The 25,237-nt window shown below is 43.7% G+C and overlaps 1 protein-coding gene across 3 annotated transcripts in view; it reads right to left on the bottom strand.

The window, feature by feature from the left end:
• Positions 1-5,617: 5,617 nt before the first annotated feature.
• The window catches only part of AKAIN1 (A-kinase anchor inhibitor 1), a 46,900-nt gene continuing 27,280 nt past the window's right edge, over positions 5,618-25,237 (bottom strand). Inside the window, exons 2-3 of one of the 3 annotated variants that reach the window (XR_003105918.3) lie at positions 7,379-7,657; positions 5,618-6,769 (exon numbers count right to left, since the gene is read on the bottom strand). Coding sequence is in view for 1 of the 3 variants with exons in the window: in XM_006079000.4 (XP_006079062.2) it covers positions 7,458-7,657 (200 nt within the window). In the remaining 2 variants the exon portion in view is untranslated. Of the gene's footprint in view, positions 7,658-25,237 lie in introns of all 3 variants that reach the window. The other 2 variants (XM_006079000.4, XR_003105919.3) reach the window with 2 other exon arrangements.

Here is a 25,237-nt window from a genome sequence, read left to right as displayed (position 1 = left end):
GGTGGGAATGTAAATTGGTCTGGCCACTATGGAGAACAGTATGGGGGTTCCTTAAAAAACTAAAAATAGAACCACCATATGATCCTGCAATCCCACTATTGGGCATATATCCTGAGGAAACTATAATTAGAAAAGATATATGCATCCCATTGTTCATAAGAGCACTATTTACATACAATAGCCAAAACATGGAAACAACCTCAACATCCATGAACAAATGACTAGATAAAGATGTGGTATGTTTATACAATGGAATGTCACTCAGCATAAAAAAGAAGAAATAATGCCATTTACAGCAACATAGATGGACCTAGAGATTATCATGCTAAGCAAAGTAAGCCAGACAGAAAAACATCATATGACCTATATGTGAAATCTGAAAAAAAAAAAGATACAAACGCACTTATTTACAAATTAGAAACAGACCCAGAGACAGAAAACAAACTTACAGTTACCAAAGGGGAAAGGGGTGAGGCAGGGACGAATTAGGGGTTTGGGATTAGCATATACACACTACTGTATATAAAATAGATACCCAACAAGGTCCTACTGTAGAGCACAGAGAATTATATTTGACATCTTGTAATAACCTACAAGGAAAAAGAATCTGAAAAATAAAATACACACATATATATATTCTGTAGCCCACCAGGCTCCTCTGTCCATGGAATTCTCAAGGCAAGAGTACTGGAGTGGGTAGCCATTCCCCTCTCAGGGGATCTTCCCGACCCAGGGATCAAACCCAGATCTGCTGCACTGCAGGCAGATTCTTTACCAGCTAAGCCACTGCTGCTGCTGCTGCTAAGTCTCTTCAGTCGTGTCTGGCTCTGTGCGACCCCATAGACGGCAGCCCACCAGGCTCCCCCGTCCCTGGGATTCTCCAGGCAAGAACACTGGAGTGGGTTGCCAGTTCCTTCTCCAATGCATGAAAGTGAAAAGTGAAAGTCAAGTCACTCAGTCGTGTCCGACTCTTAGCGACCCCATGGACTGCAGGCCAACAGGCTCCTCCGCCCATGGGGTTTTCCAGGCAAGAGTACTGGAGTGGGGTGCCATTGCCTTCTCCGCTAAGCCACTAGGGAAGTATATATATTTTTGTATGTATGCTGCTGCTGCTGCTGCCGCTAAGTTGCTTCATAGATGGCAGCCCACCAGGCTCCGCTGTCCCTGGGATTCTCCAGGAAAGAACACTGGAGTGGGTTGCCATTTCCTTCTCCATTTGTATGTATATATATGTATTATTTATACATATATATACACTTCCCTGGTGGGTAGTATAGATATATTATAGATATATCTTATATATATATACACACATATATTATAGTAGATATATAATATATATTATAGTTGATATATTATATATATTATTATATTTTATAATATATTTTAGTATATAAAATAAAAAATATATAATACTCTATAAAATATTTTATAAATTATACCTTACAATATATTTTAATAATATAATTATGTAATTTATATTATATTACATGATAATATATTTAATAATAGTATATAATTATAATATTGGGTTATATTAATTATATATGTATAACTGAATCACTTTGCTATATACCTGAAGCTAACCAACATTGTAAATCAACTATTATTATACTTCAATAAGAAAAGAGAACAAGGGATTTTAAAAATGAAAGCAGTATGTGAATAAAGCTATCTCTTCTTCTGTTATTGCATAGAACCATAGGATCTGTGATCCAGGTGTAAGAATCAGCAGAATTGTTTTTTCCCAATTGGATGATGACTCCAGATCTTCAGAGTTGCAAGAGTCTAGTGATCACCTTCAGTGGAAGCGTGAGCAAACAACAGTCATGCCTGGTATCCAGGGAATTAATATATGTAACTTCATTCATTTTTAATTTCATGAAAGAAAGAGAAACTAAAAGGAAGCTAAAGGAATCGCTACACTTTAAATAAACCTTTATCATAAGAAATTATTTTTTAATGCATTCCTTGAGGGTTAAGGACATTTTTGAAATCAATTAAGGGATTGGAATCTTTGGTTTTTTTTAAAGCTAAATCATTCAAGTTAAGATGAGATAAATTGTCTTTCTCTAATAGATGAAGTCATTAGCACAATGTCATGTCCTCAGCCCCATCTCCTGATTTTTGTAAGTTATGTTTTTATTTTGTCAAGATAGAACAACTCACAATCTTTTCATTAGCCCAATTTTTGCAATTACATCATGTTCATTTGATATTTAAGTGAAAACACTGCTCCTCACTGGGCTTCCCCAGTGGCTCAGCAGTAAAGAATCCACCTGCAATGCAGAAGTCGCAGGTTCAATTCCTGGGTTGGGACGATCCCCTAGAGGGGCACAGGGCAACCCACTCCAGTATTCCTGCCTAGAGAATCCCATAGACAGAGGAGCCTGGCAGACTACTGCCCATATGGTCGCAGAGTCAAACATGACTGAAGTGACTTAGCACGCATGAATTGCTCTTCACTGATCATTATACTACAGCTTCCCAACAACCTCAGTTCAGTTCAGCTCAGTTCAGTTGCTCAGTCGTGACCCCATGGACTGCAGCACACCAGGCTTTCTTGTCCATCACCAACTCCCAGAGCTTGCTCAAACTCATGTCCATTGAGTCAGTGATGCCATCCTACCATCTCATCCCTGTCGTCCCCTTCACCTCCTGCCTTCAATCTTTCCCAGCATCAGGGTCTTTTCCAATTACTCAGTTCTTCGAATCAGGTGGCCAAAGAATTGGAGCTTCAGCCTCAGCATCAGTCCTTCCAATGAATATTCAGGACTGATTTCCTTTAGGATTGATCTTCTTGCAGTCCAAGGGGGACTCTCAAGAGTCTTCTCCAGCACCACAGTTCAAAAGCATTAATTCTTCAGCACTCAGCTTTCTTTATGGTCAACAACCTAGATTCTTTATCTTTTTAGTTGGCTGAAGTTTCCAGCCAAGTAGGTTTTCAAAGAAGGGCTCTTGACCATTTTTTTATGATAGTATTTGTCCTTGAGTGACATCTTGGCTGGGAATAACATCCTTGCTTCACACTTTCCATCCTTCAGAGCTTCTCCAGAGCCTTTCTCTCTTACCTTAGGATGTCACACACTGCTCTGAAGGAGTCTGACACCAGCTCCAAGTTCTACCTCTGTAAAGGACTAGCTCTCAGCCTAGGATTTTCAAGAATTTTTCTTTGATTCTTGGAAATATCACTGTTGAGTATATGTATCCATTTCCCTGGAAAATGATGAGATTTCTAAATATGTGTTTTGTTTCCTGTCTCCCTGTTTTCATTTCTGTAAGACCAGGTTGTCATGTCTCTGAAAGGAGTCCTGTTTCCTGTTTCACCTATTTCTACCCTACACTGGAGCCAGAAGACAATCACGACACCTCCTCATCCGCTTTTCTCCACATGGGGGTCAGGATTCTGTGGCTTCTGAGGAGCAGAAGGGAAAGGAGTCGCTTCCCATGCTCTGCTGCCATTTTCTGTTTTGTTCCCTTGGGGTCTCCTGTTTCTTTTCTTTGCTGCCACTTTTCATGGGTGATGGCATTCTTTTACTCCCGATGATGGCTTTTGCTGGCCCTTTACTATGTCTTACATTCCTTATTCTGTAAGGCAGTTTGATTAGTCCATCTTAACATAAGTATCCCTGGAATTTATATTCTTAAGTTCCCCAGCTAATGCACGTGCCCACAAAGAACAGTGACGGATGTAGGTATGTGATCAGTTGTGTCCAACTCTTCTGTGACCCTATGGATTATAGCCCACCGGTTTCCTTTGTTAATGGGACTCTCCTGAATACTGAAGTGGGGATTAGGCACGGGGCTTCCCAGGTGGTAAAGAATCCTCCTTTCCTTAGTGGTAAAGAATTCTCCTGCCAATGCAGGAGACATAGGAGACAGGGTTCAATCACTGGGTTGGGACTATCCCCTAGAGAAGGAAATGGCAACCCACCCCAGTATTCTTACCTGGAAAAAAAATAAAGAATATCAGAGCAGGTTGCCATTTCCTCTTCCAGGGAATCGTCCCAACACAGAGATCAAACTCTGTCTCCTGGGATTCCAGCATTGACAGGCGGATTCTTTACCACTGAGCCACCTGGGAAGCCCGATGTATGTGTTCTTATGCCCAATAGCTACTCACTTTTCATACTTACCCTCTCTGAGATTCAGTGTGACTTTCTCTGCAAAAGGAGAATAAAATCTTCCTGACTACAACTTGATAGTGAAGTTGTGATAACACATGTGAGTTAACGTGTAGTCACATATTTCAGAAAACTTTCTCACACTCAAGAGAGCCAACAATATGATTGTATTTTCTACTTTCTCTTTACATAAACTGAAGAATTACTCAAACTGGGGTATTTAGTTTTTACACCAGTTTGGGTCCTAGAGTTGCTAAACTAGTTACCAGATTTTTCAGGGATTTCATTCTCTTCTACTTTTTAGTTAGAATAGTTGTTACTGCGGATAAGTGTAAAATTCCTTCCTTTTTTGTAATTTTTAATAGTAATTTTTTATAGACCTTAAACTTTGAAAATAGTCAAAGTGGCGCAGTTTCAAAGATTATTTTTAAATGGCCGATTCATTTACTTGTAACCAGAAACCATGCCATAAATGGAGACTAAAGCAGCTAAAGGAGAAAAAAGAGAAACAAAGATGAAGCAGTAAGTTCTCTTTGCAATACTGTTCATGGTGGCTGGGTGACTGCAGAAAAACAAAGCAGCAAAAGGAATTTCTCTCCAGCTCCACGCCAGGGACAGGCAAAGCCCAAGACAAAGAGCTGAAAACAGAGTTGCGAGGTCTATGCGCGTTTTACTATCTATTAAGCCAGGAAGGTAAAGGACATGAAATACATGCTCCCACTAATTCCAGTATTCTTGCCTGGAAAATCCCATGGACAGAGGAGCCTGGCGGGCTGCAGTCCATGGGGTCACAGAAAGTCAGACATGCCTGAGCACACATATACAACCGATTCCTAGGACCAAAAGCTTTGTGCTGGCTTGTGAGCATAATCAGGGGAAAGGCCACCTCCAAATGAAGTTCTGTTGGCTCCTTTAAAACCTCATAACTTTATACTGAGACAGATACAAGGAGGAGTTTATCAGATGCATTTATTTTTATGGCTGAGTTTTCTTGTGTGTTCAGTCACTCAGCTGTGTCCAACTCTTTGTGACCCCATGGACTGTAGTCCACCATGCTCCTCTGTCCATGGGACTCTCCAGGCAAGAATACTGGAGTGGTTGCCATTTCCTTAGGATTCTAATAAGGCACCAACCTGTCGAGTGCAGTGACAGATAAACTTTCTTTTTGCCTTCCAAGAACATATCAATATCTCTGTTCCTTGCTGTAGACTTTCCATCTCAGAAAGACCATGAAAGACACCTGGCTTCCAAACCTACTTACCTGCACTTCCTGAGATCAAAAGGCCACCTCTTAGCACACACAAGCTTTCCTGCACGCTTCAGGAACCCGCATCCCACAGCTGTGTTCAGACAGGGTCAGTGACGACCCATTAAGAAGTGCTTTCAGGATCCCAGAATCTAGAGGTTTGGAAAACAGCCTTGGGATGCCTCATGGACCCATATGAAAGGAGCCAAACAGTAGGGTGAAGAAAACTTGGCTTAAAATGACAACATGTTTCAAAGCTGGGTATATTTTATTTATAAATAACATTTAGATACAGAGGTTAATCAGAGATTCTCCAAGATCCCCCAGAGTATTAGCACAGACACACCAGAAAGGAAAGAGAGCATGTTTATGGGTTTCTGCCATCTGGCAGCTAAACCCAAGGCTGGTTCTATCCAGACATCTCAGTAGACAGAGGGCCGGATCACTTGCAAAATACAAGCATTGGATTTATTTTTTCAATCGTGGATACTCCTGACTCAGTTCCCTTAATACCTTCATTCCTATTATCTAGGTTGTACAATTATATTCCATCCATTATATAACTTCAACTTAAACTCGTTCTTCAACTGTCATGAGTATTACAGAAAATTATGAATAAACCACATTTGAAGGTTCACCCCTCTGCTCCCTCCCTAATCATTCTCCCTGTAAATTTATTCCATCACATTCCACATGGTGTGAGAGTGTCTAACAGAACTGATGAGACACTGTTCTCATTTATTTCTCAACAGTATCCATTCTGGAAAGTGTAAATAGTGGGATTTTAGAAGTCTGTCAATATCAGTCATACTTCATTCGCTGGTACTTTGCTTTTTAAAAAAACCGTCAGATGTAGATACTGACACTCGGAAGCCCATAAGTTTCTAACAAAGGTCAGACTCTTCCTCTGTTCTCGGAAGCTCAGTAACTGTTGGGGAGCCCAGGGATTAGGACAGCGAGGACACAGAGGGCTGTACGGCCCCACTCGGGAGGGGAGCAGAGCTCACTCTGTGGCAACACAGGTGGCTTTATCCATTTGCGCACATACACTCCCACGACTGCATTCACAACACGGTCGCTTTGTTGATCTCACTGTATTTTCACATTTCAGAGAGTTGAGAAAACGATTTTTCCCATTTTACATGTCATTCGTTCAAGATAGGTATGATATTCATAGTCTCAAAAAAAAATCTAATTTGTGGATGGGAGAAGGAAAGTTCCTCTTTGCAAATTACTAGTGTTATATGCATAGTCTGATGGCCACACGGCATTTATAAGGCCTCAGAGCTCCCTCCGAGGACCCCGCATCCCATGATCAGACCCCAGGGCGTCTCAGGATGGAATCTACAATCCCGGCTCTTCTTCACTCGTGCACTTAGGTTCACCTGTCTTACTTTCACTGTGAAATAGAAAAAGAAATCTGTACTATTTTGCAAGGCTTTCTGCACAGGGAGAAAATATCAACTATCAAACAATTGAGAGAATTGAGACTGAGTCCTTGAAAATCTAAATTCTTCCTTTTTTTTTTTTTTTTTACAAAATAATATAAATACATGCCTCTGTAAGATCCTGAGGGACTTAGAATTTACCTTTTCTTAATATGATCTTGGGCCTGAACCCACTTTATTAAAGCCTTCAGTTCCATATTTGAGGAGGACTGCAATGCCCTTCCCTCACCTTTCCAGCAAGCCTTGTTTAAATATTGTAAAGACCACAGTAGGGCACTCGGTGCTTCAGCAGAGAGAACTGGTGAGTTAAGTTACAGGAAGAATGCATACAAGGCCAAATAAACAAAGAAGACAGAACCATTTTTTTTAAAAGAACTTTAGAAATGAATTGTGCTGCGAAACTACACCTGCAATGGCAGTGTCTTGTCTGCCTGTTTCGGAGGCCCTGCCTTCATAGGGACAGAGCTGTCTGATGCACGTGCCCAAGAGAGCCCCTCGGCCAAGGGCTAGCTCGAATTCGTCCTACTGCTAGGTGTGAATGGCTCTTCGGTCTGCTTTACCGGCAACGTTTCTGGAGACACATCCTACACTTGAAAAAGGGCTGGAAACCAAGCGTGTGATAAGAGCCCCGTCCGCGTGTTACTTCTCCTGCTTCTTGGTCGATTCCCCCGCGCCCGGCCGGAGGCTGCCCCGGGCGGTGTCGCCGGCCCTGGCGTCCCTCCTCCGGCTCTGGCTCTCCTGGGAGACCTGCTGCACGGCTCGCAGGATGGCATTCTGCACGATCTGTCTGCTGGCGGTCTGCAGCTTCGCCTCTTCAGGCTCACTTCCAGGCTTCTCACCTGGCCAAGAACAGAAAGGCAGGGGAAAGCACAAGGTTAATTGGGGGTGTGGGGGGTTAAACAGGCCAGGGCTAGTAGGAAAAGAGGCTAATAAATAAGATCTCTAGAGGGGCCCACCACATTAGTTGCGAGGAGCCCTGCACAGCAGGGGCTACCCTGATGGCTCTACCAGTAAAGAATCCACCAGCAATGCAGGAGACCCAGGTTTAAAACCTGGGCTGGGAAGATTCCCTGGAGAAGGAAATGGCAACCCACTCCAGTATTCTTGCCTGGAGAATCCCATGGATGGAGGAGCCCAGTGGGCTACAATCCATGGGGTTGCAAAGAGTTGGGCATGACTGAGTGCCTAACACATACCCCTCTTGTCTCCCTATCTCCCTTTCCAGCAGAATCTCCACGGGTCTGCCCCAATGATGGGCCCAATTTCTACTCCCATCCTCCCAGCATCCTCTGGTGGTTCTGCTTCTCCAGGCTCTCGCAAGAGCCTGCCTCCTTCCATCTCATTGCTCTGTCACTTCTGACTGCATCGCCCTCAGCTGCACGTTGTTGTTCAGTCGCTCAGTCATGTCCCACTCTCTGCAACCCCATGGACTGCAGCACGCCAGGCTCCCCTCATCTTCACCATCTCCCGGAGCTTGCTCAAACTCATGTCCATTGAGTCAGTGATGCCATCCAACCATCTCAGCCTCAGTCATCGCCTTTTCCTCCTCCCCTCAATCTTTCCCAGCATCAGGGTCTTTTCCAATGAGTCAGCTCAAGTGGCCAAATTATTGCATGAGTGGAGCTTATTAACGCAGATCCCCTCTGGGGCTGGAAGGAAGCCAAAGAGAAAAGGAAGGGCGAGGCATTTTCTTTGGAGGAACTGTGGCGGACCCTGCGAACATCACTTTGCTCACATTTTACTGGGGGGAATGGAGCCACGTGGCCACACTTACCACACAGAAGACCACAAATACAGTCACCAACCTGATAGCCATGTGCCCAGCTTACAACTCAGGAAGGCTCTATCACTAGAATAAAGAAGTGATGACTTCCACGCAATAGCAAGGCTAAAGTGAAAAGCAAGAAGACGTACACCGGCAGCAGGCCCCAGCTGGCCCTCAGGGAGATCGGCTGAGACCACCAAACAGCGAAAGTGCGTGGGCAACAACGAGGTACCAAAGGGCCAGGGGTGCCCCCAGAAAGAGCATCTCAGCCAAGCCGGATCTGTGTGAATTTGCAAATGATCCTTGCGTGAAGTCACTTTTCACTCTTTGGGTGGAGGACGGATGGCTCTAAGGGTAAGAGCAGGATGAGTTCTTAACAAGAGACAGAGAAGGAAAAGAAAATCTACTCTGAATTTAGCTGTGACCTAACATCCAAGCTAAATCGTCTTCCCCTCGCTCATCCATTATGAAGAAAAATCGATTAAGAAGTCAGAGGCAGTCTGTGAGATTCTGTGTCTGGGGGATCCCTTTGGGGATTTGCAAGGCAGGTTTAACCTTAACTGCCCTCATCACCACTTTGCTCTGGGTCAGGAATTTCTACCTATGGCAGAGCATGTGGGACAAAAAGAGATGCAATGAGCTCAAACAGAGAAAGAGAAGGATGAAGATGAGGGTAAAAGCCACTCAGAGCACTTAAGAGAGGAAAAGCAAAACAAAAAGTTATATATGGAACCACAAAAGACTCCGAATAGCCAAAGAAGTTCTGAGAAAGAAGAATAAAGCACAAGGTGTCACATTTCCTGATTTCAAGCTATTTTATAAACACTACAGTAATCAAAACCATGCGGTGCTGGCATAAAAACAAACACATGGACCAATGGAACATTAGAGAGAGCCCAGAAATAAACCCATGCGTGTATGGTCAACTAATACTTGACAGTGGAGCGAAGAATACTCAAGAGATAAAAGACAGTCTCTTCAATAAATGGTGCTGGAAACATGATGGACCCAGGGAGTGTCATACTGAGTGGAGTAAGTCAGATAGAGGAGAAATATCACATGACATCCCTTATATGTGGAATCTAAAAAGAAATTACACAAATGAACTTACTTACAAAACAGAAAGAAACTCACAGACTTGGAAAATGAACTTATGGTTGCCGAGGGAAGGGACAGTTAAGGACTTTGGGAAGGTCATGTACACACTGCTATATTCAAAATGGATAACCAACAAGGACCCTCTGTACAGCACATGGAACTCCGCTCAATGTTAGGTGGCAGCCTGGATGGGAGGGGAGTTTAGGGGAGAGTGGGTACATGTATATGTATCGCTGAGTCCCTTCATTGTTCACCTGAAATTGTCACAACATTGTTAACCAGCCACGCACCAACACAAAATAAAAAGTTGAGAAAATATAAATTTTTTAAAAACGGTGCTGGAAAAATCAGATATTCACATGTAAAAGAATGAAACTAGGCCCTATCTCATACCACTCACAAAAATTAACTCAAAATGGATTAAAGACAGATATAAGACCTGAAACCATACAATTCTAAAAGAAAACACAGGGGGAAAAAGCTCCTTGACAAGGGTCTTGGCAACAAGTTTCTGGCTAGACACCCACAGCACAAACACAGCAGAAGGCGGAGCCGCAACTGAAACCCTTAGTTTTGCCATTTACTTACATGCGTGAAACTTAACTTGAAATTAATGAATCACCTACACGTTGCAGGTAGCCTGCGCCTTGTGTTAAGTGATGTAAACATCTGCTAGCCTACTTAGCATTTACCAAATCGTTTTGGTATTTCACAAAAGATGATGAATCGATTTAATTAGCTTTAAACTCGAAACGCCCAATATAAACATGCTGAAATCAAGAAATCGAGATGTGACTGAATCTGTCTTCAGCATCTTTCCACCCTGAAGGGTAACCCCCTCCCCCATCCCCCCACACGCAATCAGGCACCCATCCCTGTGGGCAGTTTCTGGAGAGACCCCCCCACCCCCTGGGGCTGGCCTCCAGAAGGCTGCCGTGAGCCCTCGTGTTCTCCCCCTCCCCTCAGATCCTGCTGTTCCACCGGGCACCTGCCCCAACGGGAAGTCATCAGAGGACCTCAAGTGCAAGGTGGTTAATAACAGGTCCTAATTCCCAATTTATATCCATCAAAACCATGCTTCTAAGGACCTTAGGAATATACTTCTGATAAAAACATACACTGTTTCCCCCCCAACAACCTAAGTGTCATTTGCCTCTATGACATTAACCCTATTATGTTCCAGTTTGGTGGGTTTTGGAAAAGGTCAGTGTTCCCATTTTTGAGGCCAAATCCGATTAGTGATTTTCCCTGGATCACACACAGCTGGTGGTAAATGCTGTATAAGAAGCAGCATCTCTAGCTGTCACCTTTCCCCACTGGGTCACTAAATACGCAAACTGCAGACATCCCTATGAGGGCAGCTCGGCTTTTGTTTTTTGTCATAGACACACACACACACACACACACACACACACACACACACACACGGGGGAAAAAAAGTTTTTCACTCGAGGAAACTGAGGCAGGAAAAATGCTTGCGAAAATACTACCTTGGAAATGTGTTAGGTATTTAATGTTCTGAACACTTGGATAGCAAATAACTCCATCAAGACTGGGTTGTGAGTTCAAAGAGACCCAAAAGGCTGTTCTGGTCTCCACATGGATTTCTGCAAAACTCAGCTACAAGTTTCCCTCCTTCCACCCCAAAGATGCAGGAAACCAAGTCCTCCAGCCCCCACTTTCTTGCAGTGAGCAGCAGCTCTAGAATTTCTGTGCAGGAGAGATTCAGAAAGGGCAATGCAGAGGAACAGGGAAACAAGAGTCTGACTCCAAACTAGGGTATATGACACTTTTCACAAGAATGAAAAGATGTCCATCCTCCACATGTCCATCCCTCCAACAGCATGGGGTGGGAGGGACAGACCACCCTGTGACCGCCACTGCCCCTCTTCTCTTCAGCTCATTTCTCACGCGTGGCCATGTCACCCACTGCCCCTCCTCCCCTCCTGGAGCCCCTAAACGACCCCAGCTGGCCCAGACTGTGGGCTCCTGCAGTCCCCCACCCCAGGGATGTGCCAGGAAAGGAGAGCAGGTAGGGTCACAGATGGCCACTCCAGGAACATGGGAGCCAGGCATAAAGGGGACAGGAAAGCTAAGGACCATGTGAACCCGTGTGTTTAAAAAGGTGACATACTAGGCCCGAACAGGAAGCAGAACAAACTTGGGGATGCTGGGGGAACTCTCCTCTCCTCTCTCTGGGAGCCAGGTTCCTACCCCAGAGGTCCACCCCCAGAGGCTGAGCTCCCCACACCACCCCTCCAGGGGGCCGGCCAGGTTCTGCGGCCTCTGCTGCCCCCTGGTGGCCACTCCTGGGGTTGCTGCAGACCGGGATGGAATGTCCGTAGACAAAGAACTGTCTGCCCTGCTCCCTAGATGGGGTGTGGGTGTGTACACGAATGTTTATATGTATGAATGTGTGTGTGAATGTGTAGATGTGTCAGTGTGTAACTGTGTGTGTGAGTGTTGTCAGGGGAAACCTTTGAGACAAGACTGTGGTTTCATTTTATCACACACACTTAGAATCACCAGCGCATCCACAGTGATTTCTGATCACAGAAAGCCTCTGTGCTGTGCTTAGTCAGTCATTCACTCGTGTCCAACCCCATGGACTGTACCCCGCCAGGTTCCTCTGCCCATGGGGAGTCTCCAGGCAAGAATACTGGAGTAGGTTGCCATGCCCTCCTCCAGGGGATCTTCCCAACCCAGGGATCAAACCCAGGTCTCCCGCATTACAGGCGGATTCTTTATGTCTGAGCCACCAGGGAAGCATGAGGTCATTTATAGTTTGTCCTTCCAAGAGCTCTGAAGCAGCTAGAAACACAATGCAGAGTTTCCTGTCCTCATTCAAATGAGAATTACTTGACCGAATTACCAGCTCTCATAAATATTTAATGAAAGGTTCTGAGTTCCTGGTCAAAACTAGGCTCACACTCTCCCTTTTTACTCAAGATGGAAAGGGGAGAGGGAGGCAGAGGAGGAAGGAAGGAGAGAGGAAAGGAGGCAGGAAGGAGCTGATCCTCGCTCTCTGAGTGCCTTCAGAGGCATCCTCAAAAAACAGAGACAAAAATCCTCTTGTACTGTCCTCCTTAAAGATGAACAGCATAATCCTCACAATCACCATTTTCTGCTAAAGAAGGAATCAGATTCCCAGCTGTGACAAGTCATCAGTGCAAGATTAAATTTTAATATTTTACCTAAATAATCTCTCAGTAGCAATTCTTTGTCCCGGATGGGGACAGGCGTATACAGCAGGGGCCTGAGAAGGACAAGCAGAGGCGCACTGTGCCTAACAGAAAGTAAGATCTTTCTTACTCTCCTTGAAGGAGCAGTTTCCTACCCTTTTGAAGACGATTCCACTGTCAGATTAAAATATTTCACAGATCTCCTCATGCACAACCCAATGACAAAAAGAGGCTATGAACTGAGAAATGTTTTTTGATGAATGTGAATGCTATTCATCTCAACAGAAAAGGAGTTCTGTGAGACTGTGTCTTCCAACCACAGGAAGTGGGAGCTACAGGCATGAGGTCCCCATGCCCTGAAACAGCGCCATGGCCCTCGGGTCCTTCTGGCTCCCATATAAGCCGAGAGATGCCGGAAGCAGTGAAAATCAGACAGATGTTATCTACGAATTCCTAATGGAGGAACATGCACAGGAGCTGGGGCACAGTGTGGAACTAGCCTTCCTCCGGCCATCGTCCAGCTCTGCCCACTCCAAAGGGGCGCCTGGCCCCATGCAGCAATGCCCCACTAGCGTTCTGACCTCAGCCCAGAGAAGAAAAGCTACTTCCTTACGGAGGAAGTCTCCCATCAAGAGGGAATGAGTGAACGAAGAGCTGTCAGGAATGAACTGGCCACCCGTCTGCCAACAGTGGCCTGACCTGTGCTGCTGGTCTGTCCCTCCTCACTAGACCATCAGCCCCCAGGACACGACCCCATCTATCCTGACCCCGGAGCCCAGCCCTGGTCCACAGCAGACACTCAGGATCTGCTCAGTGAGGGACTGCCACCCCAGGCGCCCAGGTTCCGTTCTCCAACCTGTTCTGTCTCCTCCCTTCCCTGCTTTTGGCTACCTTTGCTACCTTTTGCTGCTTCACTGTGATAAAAGTCCAGTTCAGGAGGAAAGCGCCCGGGAGATACCTTTCTGGCACCAGCCTCTGTGCAGAAAGCACCCTGGCATGAGAATATCAGAAATGCTGCTCCAATTTCCTAGCCACATCTAACCCAGTAAATTGCCACTTTGGAAATTTACAGCAAGTTCTTCTCTCTCATTTCCTACTAGCCAGTTTTTCTCCTTTCTCTCCTCCTTTCCCATCCTTACAGGGCCCTTGTCAGTTCTCAGCACCCTCTGCTTGGTTTCAAATACTTTTCAGAGAAAGGCAGTGTGGAAAGGCCCATCGGATGTTGCCAGGTGATTTTACTCCTATTGGCCAAGCGTCTGCCATGAAGACTCCCCAGGCGTTTATCAACCCCCTGAACCCTGCACACACCAGACTCTACTGAATCAGTTTACATGCAGGTGCTGGGAGGCCATCAGCCTGTGCAGAGGCCCTGGCCTAGAAGCATGGGGTTCGAAGTCCACCTTTGGTCCTTTCTGAGCTCTTAGGAACAAGCCTCCCCTTTATCACACACTATACACAGAAACCTCTGATTCATTTTTGAAGCAGAGGAGTGAGAAGGCAAGTCACCATTGCTTCCTCTACAAATCGGACAAGGAAATAAGAGAGTCGCCTTCCTCAAATATGATGTTGAGTCTCCCTTAGAGCATCAATCTAGTAGATGTGGTTTTTTTTTATTCTGCGTTTTACAGAACCATGAGAATCTTGGCTCTTGTCACTGTGTTGCGGTTAATTAGAAAACAAGAACAGGTGGCTGGAAATAGAAAAGGAAGTGAAAAGCAAGATCAGATGCTTTATGTCTTTTTTTTTTCTTTCCAGTGATATTTCAGAAGGAAGAGAGACTGAAGGAAAATAAACCCCGACGTGAGGAGCGGCTGTCAGACCCACGGAACATGTGTCTCACTCTGGGTCTCAGGGAGCCTTGGCGGTCAGCCTCAAAACCCCAGGTCAGGGCACAGCAAGTGCACCGCACACTTGGTGCAAGACTCAGACTCAGAGGAAAGAAGAAAGGAAGCGAGGGAGGGACAAAGGGAAAGGACGACAGTACTGCTGAGGATGCAAATGAGCCACCCCAAAATAAAACTACATTACTAAATTCCGACTGAAACTGCAGGCAGTGCCTGGAAAAGTCTACCAAGTATATCTCAGTCAAGCTACAGGCACTCTCAGGGCATCTCATTCCTCAATTAAATCTGACTTTTATATTAAATCTGATATATTATGCTTCAATAACAAAATGTTTTGATTATTCAGAAATCATTTCAAAAGGCACTATGAAAGGTACACAATAAAGACTTCATATTATGTTTTAAAAATACGATCTATGGGAAAAACTCCTCATATACATGCTTGAAACTCTTTGTATGTTAAAGTCATGTTGTCTTCTTGGCAGCCTTCAAGCTCTTTTTTCAGTATTTGATTGGTGTTAACAGATATGGATTAAAACGGATTCTAAGAAGTAAGAAAACTAAAAGATACACTCCTAAATCTCTGAATTATTAACAGGTGGAATATTTGCAAATGAGTTTTTAAAACGCTGGCAGATAATGTTAACAATATGTGTGTTCAGAAGGCTGAACAATATGACTCAGTATCTTTGGGATCCATCTGGTAGACTTATGGGAGTCACATAATGTACTGGGCAGTTTATTTAAAAAATCCAATAGTACAACAATCAGGCCTTTTTAGAAAACTGGGAAAGGGGTAGAGGTTGTCATTTTATCAAATGAACAGAAAAGATGATATGCATTTGAATATATAGCATAGGCAGATATTACACCTGGAATATATTCTCTATTTGTGAATATATTCGGACTATATTCTCTAACTGTGTTTAGAAAATTTACAGCAAGATGAAAAAAAGGATGGCTGGGAGGAAAAAAAAAAAACCTCATATTTTAATTTAAAATTCACATGGAAAAAAACAAAAAATAAATACACATGGAAATGATTTTATGTAAAATCATGTTAACCCGGGGGGAGGAATAAATTAATCCCAGCAAGATGACAAAAAGATAAAAAATATGCCCTATTAGTGCCTACTTTGCCTTTACAGAGTAGAATTCTGTGAAATTGAAAGTGAAAAAGTGAAAGTTGCTCAGTCGTGCCTAACTCTTTGTGACCCCATGGACTGTAGCCCACCAGGTTCCTTTGTCCAAGGAATTCTCCAGGCAAGAATACTGGAGTGGGTAGCCATTCCCTTCTCCAGGGGATCTTCCTAAGCCAGTGATCAAACCTGGGTCTCCTGCATGCAGGCAGATTCTTTACCATCTGAGCCACCAGAGAAGCCCTTCTGTGAAGTTGAGGAGTAAGTAATTCACTGCTTGTGACTGATGCTGAAGCTGAAGCTCCAACACTTTGGCTACCTGATGCGAAGAGCTGACTCATTGGAAAAGACCCTGATATCATAAAAGATTGAGGGCAGGAGGAGAAGGGGGCAACAGATAATGAGATGGTTGGATGGCATCGTTGACTCAATGAACATGAGTTTGAGCAAATTCCAGGAGATAGTGAAGGACAAGGAAGCCTGGAGTGCTCAAGTTCATGGGGTTGCAAAGAGTGAGACATGACTTAGCAAACAAAAAGCAACACAATTTAGAGCCACTGGTGGTTTCAGATATATGAAAATTTGGTATTTATTTTACTAAATGAATTTTTCATTCACTCAAAAGAAAATTAACTCAGGAAAAGCAAGTGAAAAATGTGTATCTAACTTCCCCTTCATTATCTCTAATCCAATGAACTCAACTGTTTTGCAGTGAGCACACAGTGGTTGAAAGTGACCTTGGCTAATTCTCAGTCTCCACCCAGTGCTCCAGACAGCCAGGTGATCCTTAGAGAAAGCAGTTTGCATTTCCTACACGGCAGAACCCACACTGGGCGTTGATAAAGGTTGATATGCAAATCCAACTCCGCTCCTAGGCTACTGAATAAACTGACACAATTCACTTGACCTATGTGGGTTCAACCTTCCTTTTCTAAAAATCCTCTCATATTCAGCATTGTAAAATGTGCTATGCAATTACTGTGATTAACTATTATTTTCATGGCTTTTAAACTATGTGGCTTTTAGTAAATCAATTAGAATGTACACAGTATCCAGAAAAATTATAAGCATCTATTAGTGAGAAGGTTCCCTGAACTAAATAATTACCTAAATTACCTAAAGTGTCCCAAGTCCTCCTCCAAACCAAGCCCCCTCAATTATTATATTACCAATTATTGGTAGAAATTAAAATTCTCACATCTTAAAGGAAAGCAGTTGTGGGTTTGGTTTTGTTTTTTTTCCTTCAACAAAATGCTAGAGTTTTAGTTTTTCTGAATTACTACATTTAATTCTTCAGGCGCTCCTCAGTTGCCACTTTTCCCTTTTTGTTTTGCCCTGGGAAGCATAAAAAGTCTTTGCTACTCTCCTTCTCTCTCTGTCTCCTCCCCCACATCAAGCACCTAGAACCACTGTCGAGAGCTGCTTCATGGAACAAGGCACTATTTTTTGTCCAAAAGCAGCAAATTTGATTCTCACCACCAATTTCCATATACTCCATGGAATAAGAACCATATTTAAACCACAACCCCAAGATAAACACACAGGAAAGACGAAAGCTGCTGATAAATATCAATTCCAGAAAGAAAAGTTTGCTCGGCGTGGATAAAAAGAAGGTCAGACCCGGATTTCATTCTTGGCTCCTACCTTATCAATCCACAAAATGGCATTTGAAATTATTTGCTTAGAAGTTGATCGAGTGTGATTTAAGGTCATGAGCGTGTCAATCACAGTCAGCATCTTCAGCAACTCTAAGCCAGAGTTCACTGAGGCATGTTGCCTTCTGAATTAGTCATAGGCACTACTTTTAAATATGTTTCTGCTCCTAGAGTCACGATAGTTTTCAGTCTGAAAACCATAACACGTGACTGGCTTAGATGACAGTGACAGCGATTTACTACGTTAACATATATAAATGTGCTGCTAGTTATTGAAGAATGGCCCCCTTGTCTAGCGTATGAATAAAAAGTGAAGAATTAAATGATACAGGAAGAGCCTTACATGTGATTTTCATTTCTACACATTCAAATGTTTTTAAATTAGATCATCATTAAGGCAGTGTGATCCTAGCACCAAAACAGACCGAGAAACAGAACAGGTTAGAAAACCTGGAACCTGACATTTGGTGAAGAAGGCAGTTGGAATAATTACAGAGAGGTAGTAAGAAAACTGAGTGGGTTTTTTTTTTTTTTTAATTTTTTAATCTCTAACTCCAGATGGATAAAAACTGGTGAATGGTTTTCTAAAATGAAGAACATACACTATATGCACTACAGTAGATGTATATGGTTGGATAGAGAAATGCCACTGAGGGTAGAAGACAAAAGGGAAAAGAGAAAGTAAAAAGCAAGGGCTCTGCAAGGACCAGTGATGATGGTGTGCCATGAACTGAAAGTGTTATCAGTTAAGTTTAACCCATTTGAGTTCAAAAAGAAAGGGAGGAAGGGAGGATCAAAAATGTAATAGGAAATATACATCTGATATTGGGGAGAAAAAGTCCTTCTAAGAATAAAAACAAAGAAAGAAACCACGAAGAAGATGGATAAGTTTTACTACACTACAGTAAAGTCTTCCATATGTCATGAACCACACAAACAATTCTCAAAAGCAATAAAGTAGGAAAAATATTGGCTATACACGGAAAAAAGGATTGATATCTTAGTGTATAAATAGGTCTTGCAAATCGATGACAACTCCAATATAAATAGGAATGAAATATAATGAGCAGTGGGGATGTAGCTCAGTGGTAGAACACATGCTTTGCAGGTATGAGGTCCCGGGTTTGATCCTCGGCATCTCCACTTTAGCTGAACTACTGATTCAGCTGACTTCTCACTGTTTAATCCTTGAAAGGAGTAATATTAAAACATAAATAATGGAACTATAATGAGCAATTTACAAAAGAAATAACCAAACTGATCCACTAAGCCCAAGCATTAGCCTGTGCACTTTCCAATGCATAAAAATGTAAAAAAGAATAAACCCACAACCACAAAAAGAAGAGAAAATGGAACAGAGGACACCAATAAAGACAGACCTTTACAAATTTCTGGAAGAAAAGCATATGAGATTGAACAGACATAGGAAATGGGAAAAAGCCACATTCTGAAATATGCTATAAGAGCACTGCCAGGAAAGTGGGACCCAATCAGCCCAAGAGAGCAGAGACTCTGGGATTGCAATCGACACTATTATGGAGCAGAAGTAAGAAGTAGGGTTTAACACAGGCAGAATGTGCAAAAACAGCAGCAAGATACATTCATCCAGTATAAAAAATGGAGAGATGATGGAATGCATCTCTCCCCAGGCAAAACTAAGCCAATGAAAATAATAATAAAATGATGGCTAATCTCTCCCTCATGTCCACAATACGGCTTCAGTAGATCCAGGCATCACAACTTCATAAAGCAATCTCCAGAGGCAGAATGTAGCTATTTCCAAGAGCTAGGAACTTTTTACTAGACGCCTTCTTCCTTTTCCACCCTGAACCAATCATTGGCAACAAGAACAGAACTACCATTATAGCCTAGATGGTTATAGGCTACCTGAGCCACATGGATAAAAGGTTGAAACCAGGACAAAAATAGGACTCTTACCCAGATGATGGAGAAGCTGCTACTGTCTAGGCGAGCATCAGTGTCTCCCATATCAATATTATTAATTTTGCAGGAATACCAGGAACATCATCCTATCAAAAGTCTATAACAATTGACTTTACAACAAAAGTGATGTTTTACAGGGCAGTCTCATAAACCATTGCCAAGTCATATAACAGGAGTTTATTAGTAATAAACATGATAATATCTTGAGTTTTATGACGTTGTCCTGGTTCTATCTTAAATATTTTACTTTTCACCGATGCCCACTGAAAACTTTTCCCTTACAGTCTAGCTGGCGTTAGATTACACATCACATTTACTTTTCCCACGTTGCCTTCTTTCATATTTCCCCTAGCTGAAGTGCTCTATGCCAGTCTTTGATAATGCTGCTGCTGAGGCTGCCTCTAGGTAACCTGTACTGGACACCTGCCACGTTCCTGGCACAGCGAGCACATTTCGTGAATTTTCTCCTTTGTTCCTCTATCTGCAGGAAGTAGCGCGGTTTCTCCCGCAGCCAGGAAGAAAGAGAGGCCCTCATGCACGGCAGACTGTAGAGGGGACCACCATTCCTCTCCCTGCCCCCAACCCAACGAGTCCTCCCTGATTAAAACCTATTCATATTAACTGCCCACCATTACAGCCTATGCCCAGCAAGTAAGTCACACTTCGCCTGCAGCCCTTCAGTCTCATACTGGCCTGAAGTTTTAGTAACTGTAACCACTGAAATTTTACATCGAGAAAATGTCAAATCTGCCTTTGGGAGCCAGCAGACAGACCCTGTTTTGCCCCAAGTTTCCAGGAGGACGACTCAATAAGCATTAGCTTAGCCAAGACCAATGGAAATGGGCTTTTTCTAGGGAGAGCACTGGCCAGGCTGTGCCAACATAAAGATGATCACAGAGGCATCATTAAGAAAGAGAATGTTTATTTGCAAAGAACTGGTCCAAGGTAGCGAGGCTCCCTCCTGCAGTCTCACGTCAGCATCTCAGCCTGTGGGAGTGGGCTTGGGCTGGGGCTTGCTGGGCCCTGGGGTGGGAGGTAAAGGCTTCTGAAATGAACAAGAGCCACCCCCCACCACATCCCAGCTCCATCCTGCCACCTGATGACCTGGATTGCACCATGTACTTCTCATCTGCCCACTTCTTCCGGTACAGTCTCCTGGTACAGTTATAAATATTTGTATATGAGACTGGCAAGCCTTCATACATATGGGATATTTTATAAAAATATTACAATTTTTAACAAAACTACTGCCTTGTATGCATTATGTGGCAAAATAAGTGGTATTAGCAGTTTGGGTAGAATTTCATCTGATCCTATCAACCACAAAATAAAAGCAGAAAAACCAATTTTGCAACTGAACACAAGTATACTACAAGATAGAGAAAAGGGCTATTTCTTCTATAATCAGGTCTATCTTTGATTCCAAAGCTCTCTAGAGACAGAGCATTCATTTCTTGTCTTAATCAATTATTTAGAGGTCTATTTCCATGATTGCCAGCTCTGTAAGTTTCCAGTCTGACCTGAAATAACAAGCACTCACAACTTTGGTCTCATGACCTGAGTTCTTTCACTGGATGGCTGGGCAAGTTAGTCTCTAGCCCTCGGCTTCCTTATGCCGAAATTAGGGACAACTGATAACTGCAGAATTCTCTTTCTAACCAGAGAACTTACACAATCCCCTTAGCACATGTTACATGCTCTGCAATAACAACAGCACGTGTGCTTACTGCTTCATGTGCTAAATATTTTATTTATGAACTGACTCACAAAAACCACATCAAGCAAGTCCAAGATTCTGTTTTCCCAAAATGACCACAGCCATATCTCTGGTCTCCTATGGTCTCCAGAACCTTGCCATTCCTCATAAAGAAATGGATTCTATTCCCTTCCCCTTGACCTTGTTTGAGCATTTTGGAAGGTCTCAATTCACAGAATATGGGATAAGGGATGGCTGACTTCTACGGCTAGGCAATACCACACCCACATGGATTTTTCCTCCCTTGGGATATTCACCATGGATCCAGCCACCACAGTGTAAAGGAGGTCAGGCAATGTGGGAAGGCCACGTAGAGACATTCCAGCCAATAGCACCCAGGTCAAATCTCAGCTGACAGCCGGCATCAACCATCAGCTGACGGAAGTGCACATGGCTTCAGATATTCGTCATCCCACCGAGCTGATGCAGTGGAGCAGAGACAAGCTGTCTCTGCCAAGTGCCCATCCCCAAATTGAAGATTCATGACCCAAATGACTAGTGTCCTGTTGCTAAAGCCACTATGTTTTGGGGTGGTTTGTGACGCAGTAGTAATAACTAGAATAAGGTTGGTCATGTTTTATCCTTCTTTATACATGAGGAAACAAGCCAAAAAAAAAAAAAAAAGACTATGTAAATTGCCCAACATCATACAGCTTGTAAGCAGAATTCAAACCGAGGCAGCCTGACTCCATAAACTGGGTTCTGACTATACTGTATACTTCCTTAATAAGTAATTATTGATAGAACGATTAGTCCTTGATTCATAGCCCTATCTATTCCTTGTGATACTTCACAGACCAAATTATTTAATATATTTTACATAATTTTAATATAATTATATGCATCGATATTTTCCTCCAAGAAATCATGTTACCAAAGGCTAAGACGATTCATAAAAATGTTTGAATAAAATAAAATAAAAACGTTTTTTAGGGAGAAAAAACCTCCATCAGAAAAGAGTTTTCCTTGGTCTCTTTCTGTTGGTACTTTCCAAGAATGTAAGAAATTGAATTCTTACTGCCTGGAGAAGCAATTTCTAAGGTGCCTGACTCAATTCATTTATACCAAATCTATAAAACTCCCTCCTTCATATTAATTGTGAATATCAGGGTCCTGCCAATGAAGAAAAAAGTCAAGATGGAAGAAAATAGAGATGGGATGTAGGTAACACACTTCTTGTTTGAAAGTTTACAGCATAATCAGATACTTTGAAGAAGGACAAAAGATTTGGTGAAAAGTCTTACTTAAATATTTTCTGAGTTCTAATGCATGAGGATTATTTCATTTCACAACTGATTAAAAATCATTTAATCATTAAAATTCTGCAAGTAGACACTGTAACATGCAAACTAAAGAGCCTAAGAGAACCATATTAATTACTACTAACCATGAAAATGCTCAGATCCTCTCCCCAGAACTTGCTTTGACTGACCAGACACTGCTGCATAATACACGTGAATTTCCTTCAGATGTAATAAACACAATCTGAAAGCCTTTTGTAGAATTAAACAAGTTTTTAAAATATCACATTATGGAGCATAGTAGGTGTTTTCTGGTGTGTGTTGTATTTTATTGTGTAGCTGTCTCAACTTCTGCATATTTTTTGTTTTCCAAATCATTGATTCAAGATACTGACATTTTCCCCACATCCAAAAAGATGATCAGCCGTCAGTGACATAAAAGACCAACAAAAGCAGCTGGCGGCTCAATTGTGAGCCAAAACAGAAATGAGGGGCTGACTTTGGTTATATTCTAATTGGAATAAAATCATGTCCTTTCCTTTGATGGAAAAAACAGAGTCAAGACACTGGGTAGCTGTTTTTCAAGTCTCTGTGACTAAGCATGATAAGCCCCCTGAAGGCAGGGGTCATGACTGTTTTACAGGAGCCCAGGTCTGGCACAGAGTGTTTGCTTCATAAATAATCAACAAGAACCAAGCTCTGGGACTTGCCTGGTGGCTCAGGTAGTGAAGAATCTGCCTGCAATGTGGGAGACCTGGGTTCAATTCCTGGGTCAGGAGGATACCCAGGAGAAGGGAATGACAACTGGGAAGGGAATTCCAAATATTGGAATGGGCCAGTCCAATATTCTTGCCTGAAGAATTCCATGGACAGAGGAGGCTGGTGGCTACAGTCCCTGAGGTCGCAAAGAGTCAGACACAACTGAGCAACTAACACTTTAACTACGACTTTTTTTCAAGCTCTGGGAATTCAGAAAGAAGCTTCAGAGAATGGTCTTGAATGCTGGGAGCACAATCATTAAGCCCTGGACCACACAGAGGGTGGTACGGCAGCAGCAACTGCCATATGAGCACCTGTCCAGACTGGCCCTTCTTTGCCATCATCCCCACCCCTGCCATCTGCTACACATGTTTAGAGACCTAGAAATGGGATAACAACCAGAAAAGGGGTGGAGGATTGATTCTGGGCTGTCTGGGACCTTTGCTTACACTCGCCCCCCTCCCGCTGCACACATCCTGGTACAGGAAGACAACAAGCCAAGAAAGATGCTTGGAGCACTTGCCCTGGAGCCTCCCTTCCCACTGCCCTCCCCTCTGCACCCCCCCACCCCAACCCCCAGTTCATTCCACACACTCTCTGCTCCCTGCACTACATTCTCTGGCTGCCTAAGCCAGCTCTTCGCCCATGGACATTTCTTCCCCAACTTTCCCATGTGCAGAAAAGTCACAAGAGTGCTGTAGACCCTGGTACTGAAGATGATGCGGCCTGGCTAGGACAGCCCGGGAACCAATGCACGAGACGAGCCAGGCTCTGGAGGGCCACCGCCTCTCACTGTCCTGCCCTGAGGGACAGGCAGTGCCCATGAGGGTTCCCTTTCAAGGGGGGCACTGCCCACTGGGACCCTGAGGGCCACGAACCACATCCAGAAGCCGTCGAGGTCCACCTTGGAGAATCTGTCCTCATCAGCAAGATGACAGCAAAGAGCAATAAGCAGAACTACCCACTCAGACAAAGCAGAGAGGGGCCCAACGACTGCAGGGTGAGCAGAAAACGGTGGTCTCCCATGAAGTGACCATGACATGGAGGATCTCGGAGCAGAGACCACCAGGGGAACAGCTCCAGAGACACAGAGAGAACTGGCGCTGTGTGCAGACCTCAGATGCTCTTCAGACACAGAAGACCAACCTTTCCAGCAGTGCCTTTGATGGGGGGCAGGCCTGGCTACCACACAATGTTCAGGGCATCCCTAGCCTCAAGCCAGGAGATATGCCAGCAGCCAGGGCCAGGTTCACGGGCATGTGACTGATGCAGTCACATGGAGCCCCACCTTCAGAAGGCTCCTGTGCTGGATTTAATGCTCTGCTGTTGCTGTCTTGAAAGTCTTAACAATCATATCAATGAACTTGAGTTCTATAAGTGAAGTTGGATGGGATGATGGAACACAGACCTGCCCAGAGGAGATCCATGCAACACATCATTCTCAGCCACCCCATACACATGTTTGTGTAGCTTCAGTGATGCCCCTTGAGCACAGAATTACAACGGATCATGAAATGTATTCCCAGGTGGCATAAGTGGTAAAGAACCCACCTACTAATGCAGGAGATGTAAGAGATGTGGGTTCAATCCCTGGGTTGGGAAGATCCCCTGGAGGAGGAAATGGCAACCCATTCCAGTATTCTTCCTGGGAAATCTCATGGAGAGAAGAGCCTGGCAGGCTACAGTCTGTAGGGTCTCACAAAGTCAGACACAACTGAGTACCTGTGATATGCATGAATTCAGTGAGATGCAAGGCCCCCAGGCAAGCACTATTGTGTTTTGTCTACAATAGAGGGAGGGGTTTAGGGGAGCAGCCACACTTGCTGTTAGAACCACAGCCTGCTTAGAACCCGGGAAGAAGGCAGTGATGTCTATGAAATGTGCATGACCAAGGGACCCGATCACATTCTTTCTTGTGCCTACCACTTCCCTGTATTAGGCAACAACCTAAGCTGAAAACAACAACACAGAAGGAAAAGGAAAGATAGGATGGTCCTTAGTTCCTTTTTACCAGGCCCTCCTGAGTCATCAGGAGC

Source organism: Bubalus bubalis, chromosome 22, assembly GCF_019923935.1.
Source record: "Bubalus bubalis isolate 160015118507 breed Murrah chromosome 22, NDDB_SH_1, whole genome shotgun sequence".
In the NCBI taxonomy this organism is placed as follows: Eukaryota; Metazoa; Chordata; class Mammalia; order Artiodactyla; family Bovidae; genus Bubalus; species Bubalus bubalis.
The sequence above is the reverse complement of the archived record's forward strand: the minus strand, read 5'-3'. Positions and strand labels throughout refer to the sequence as shown.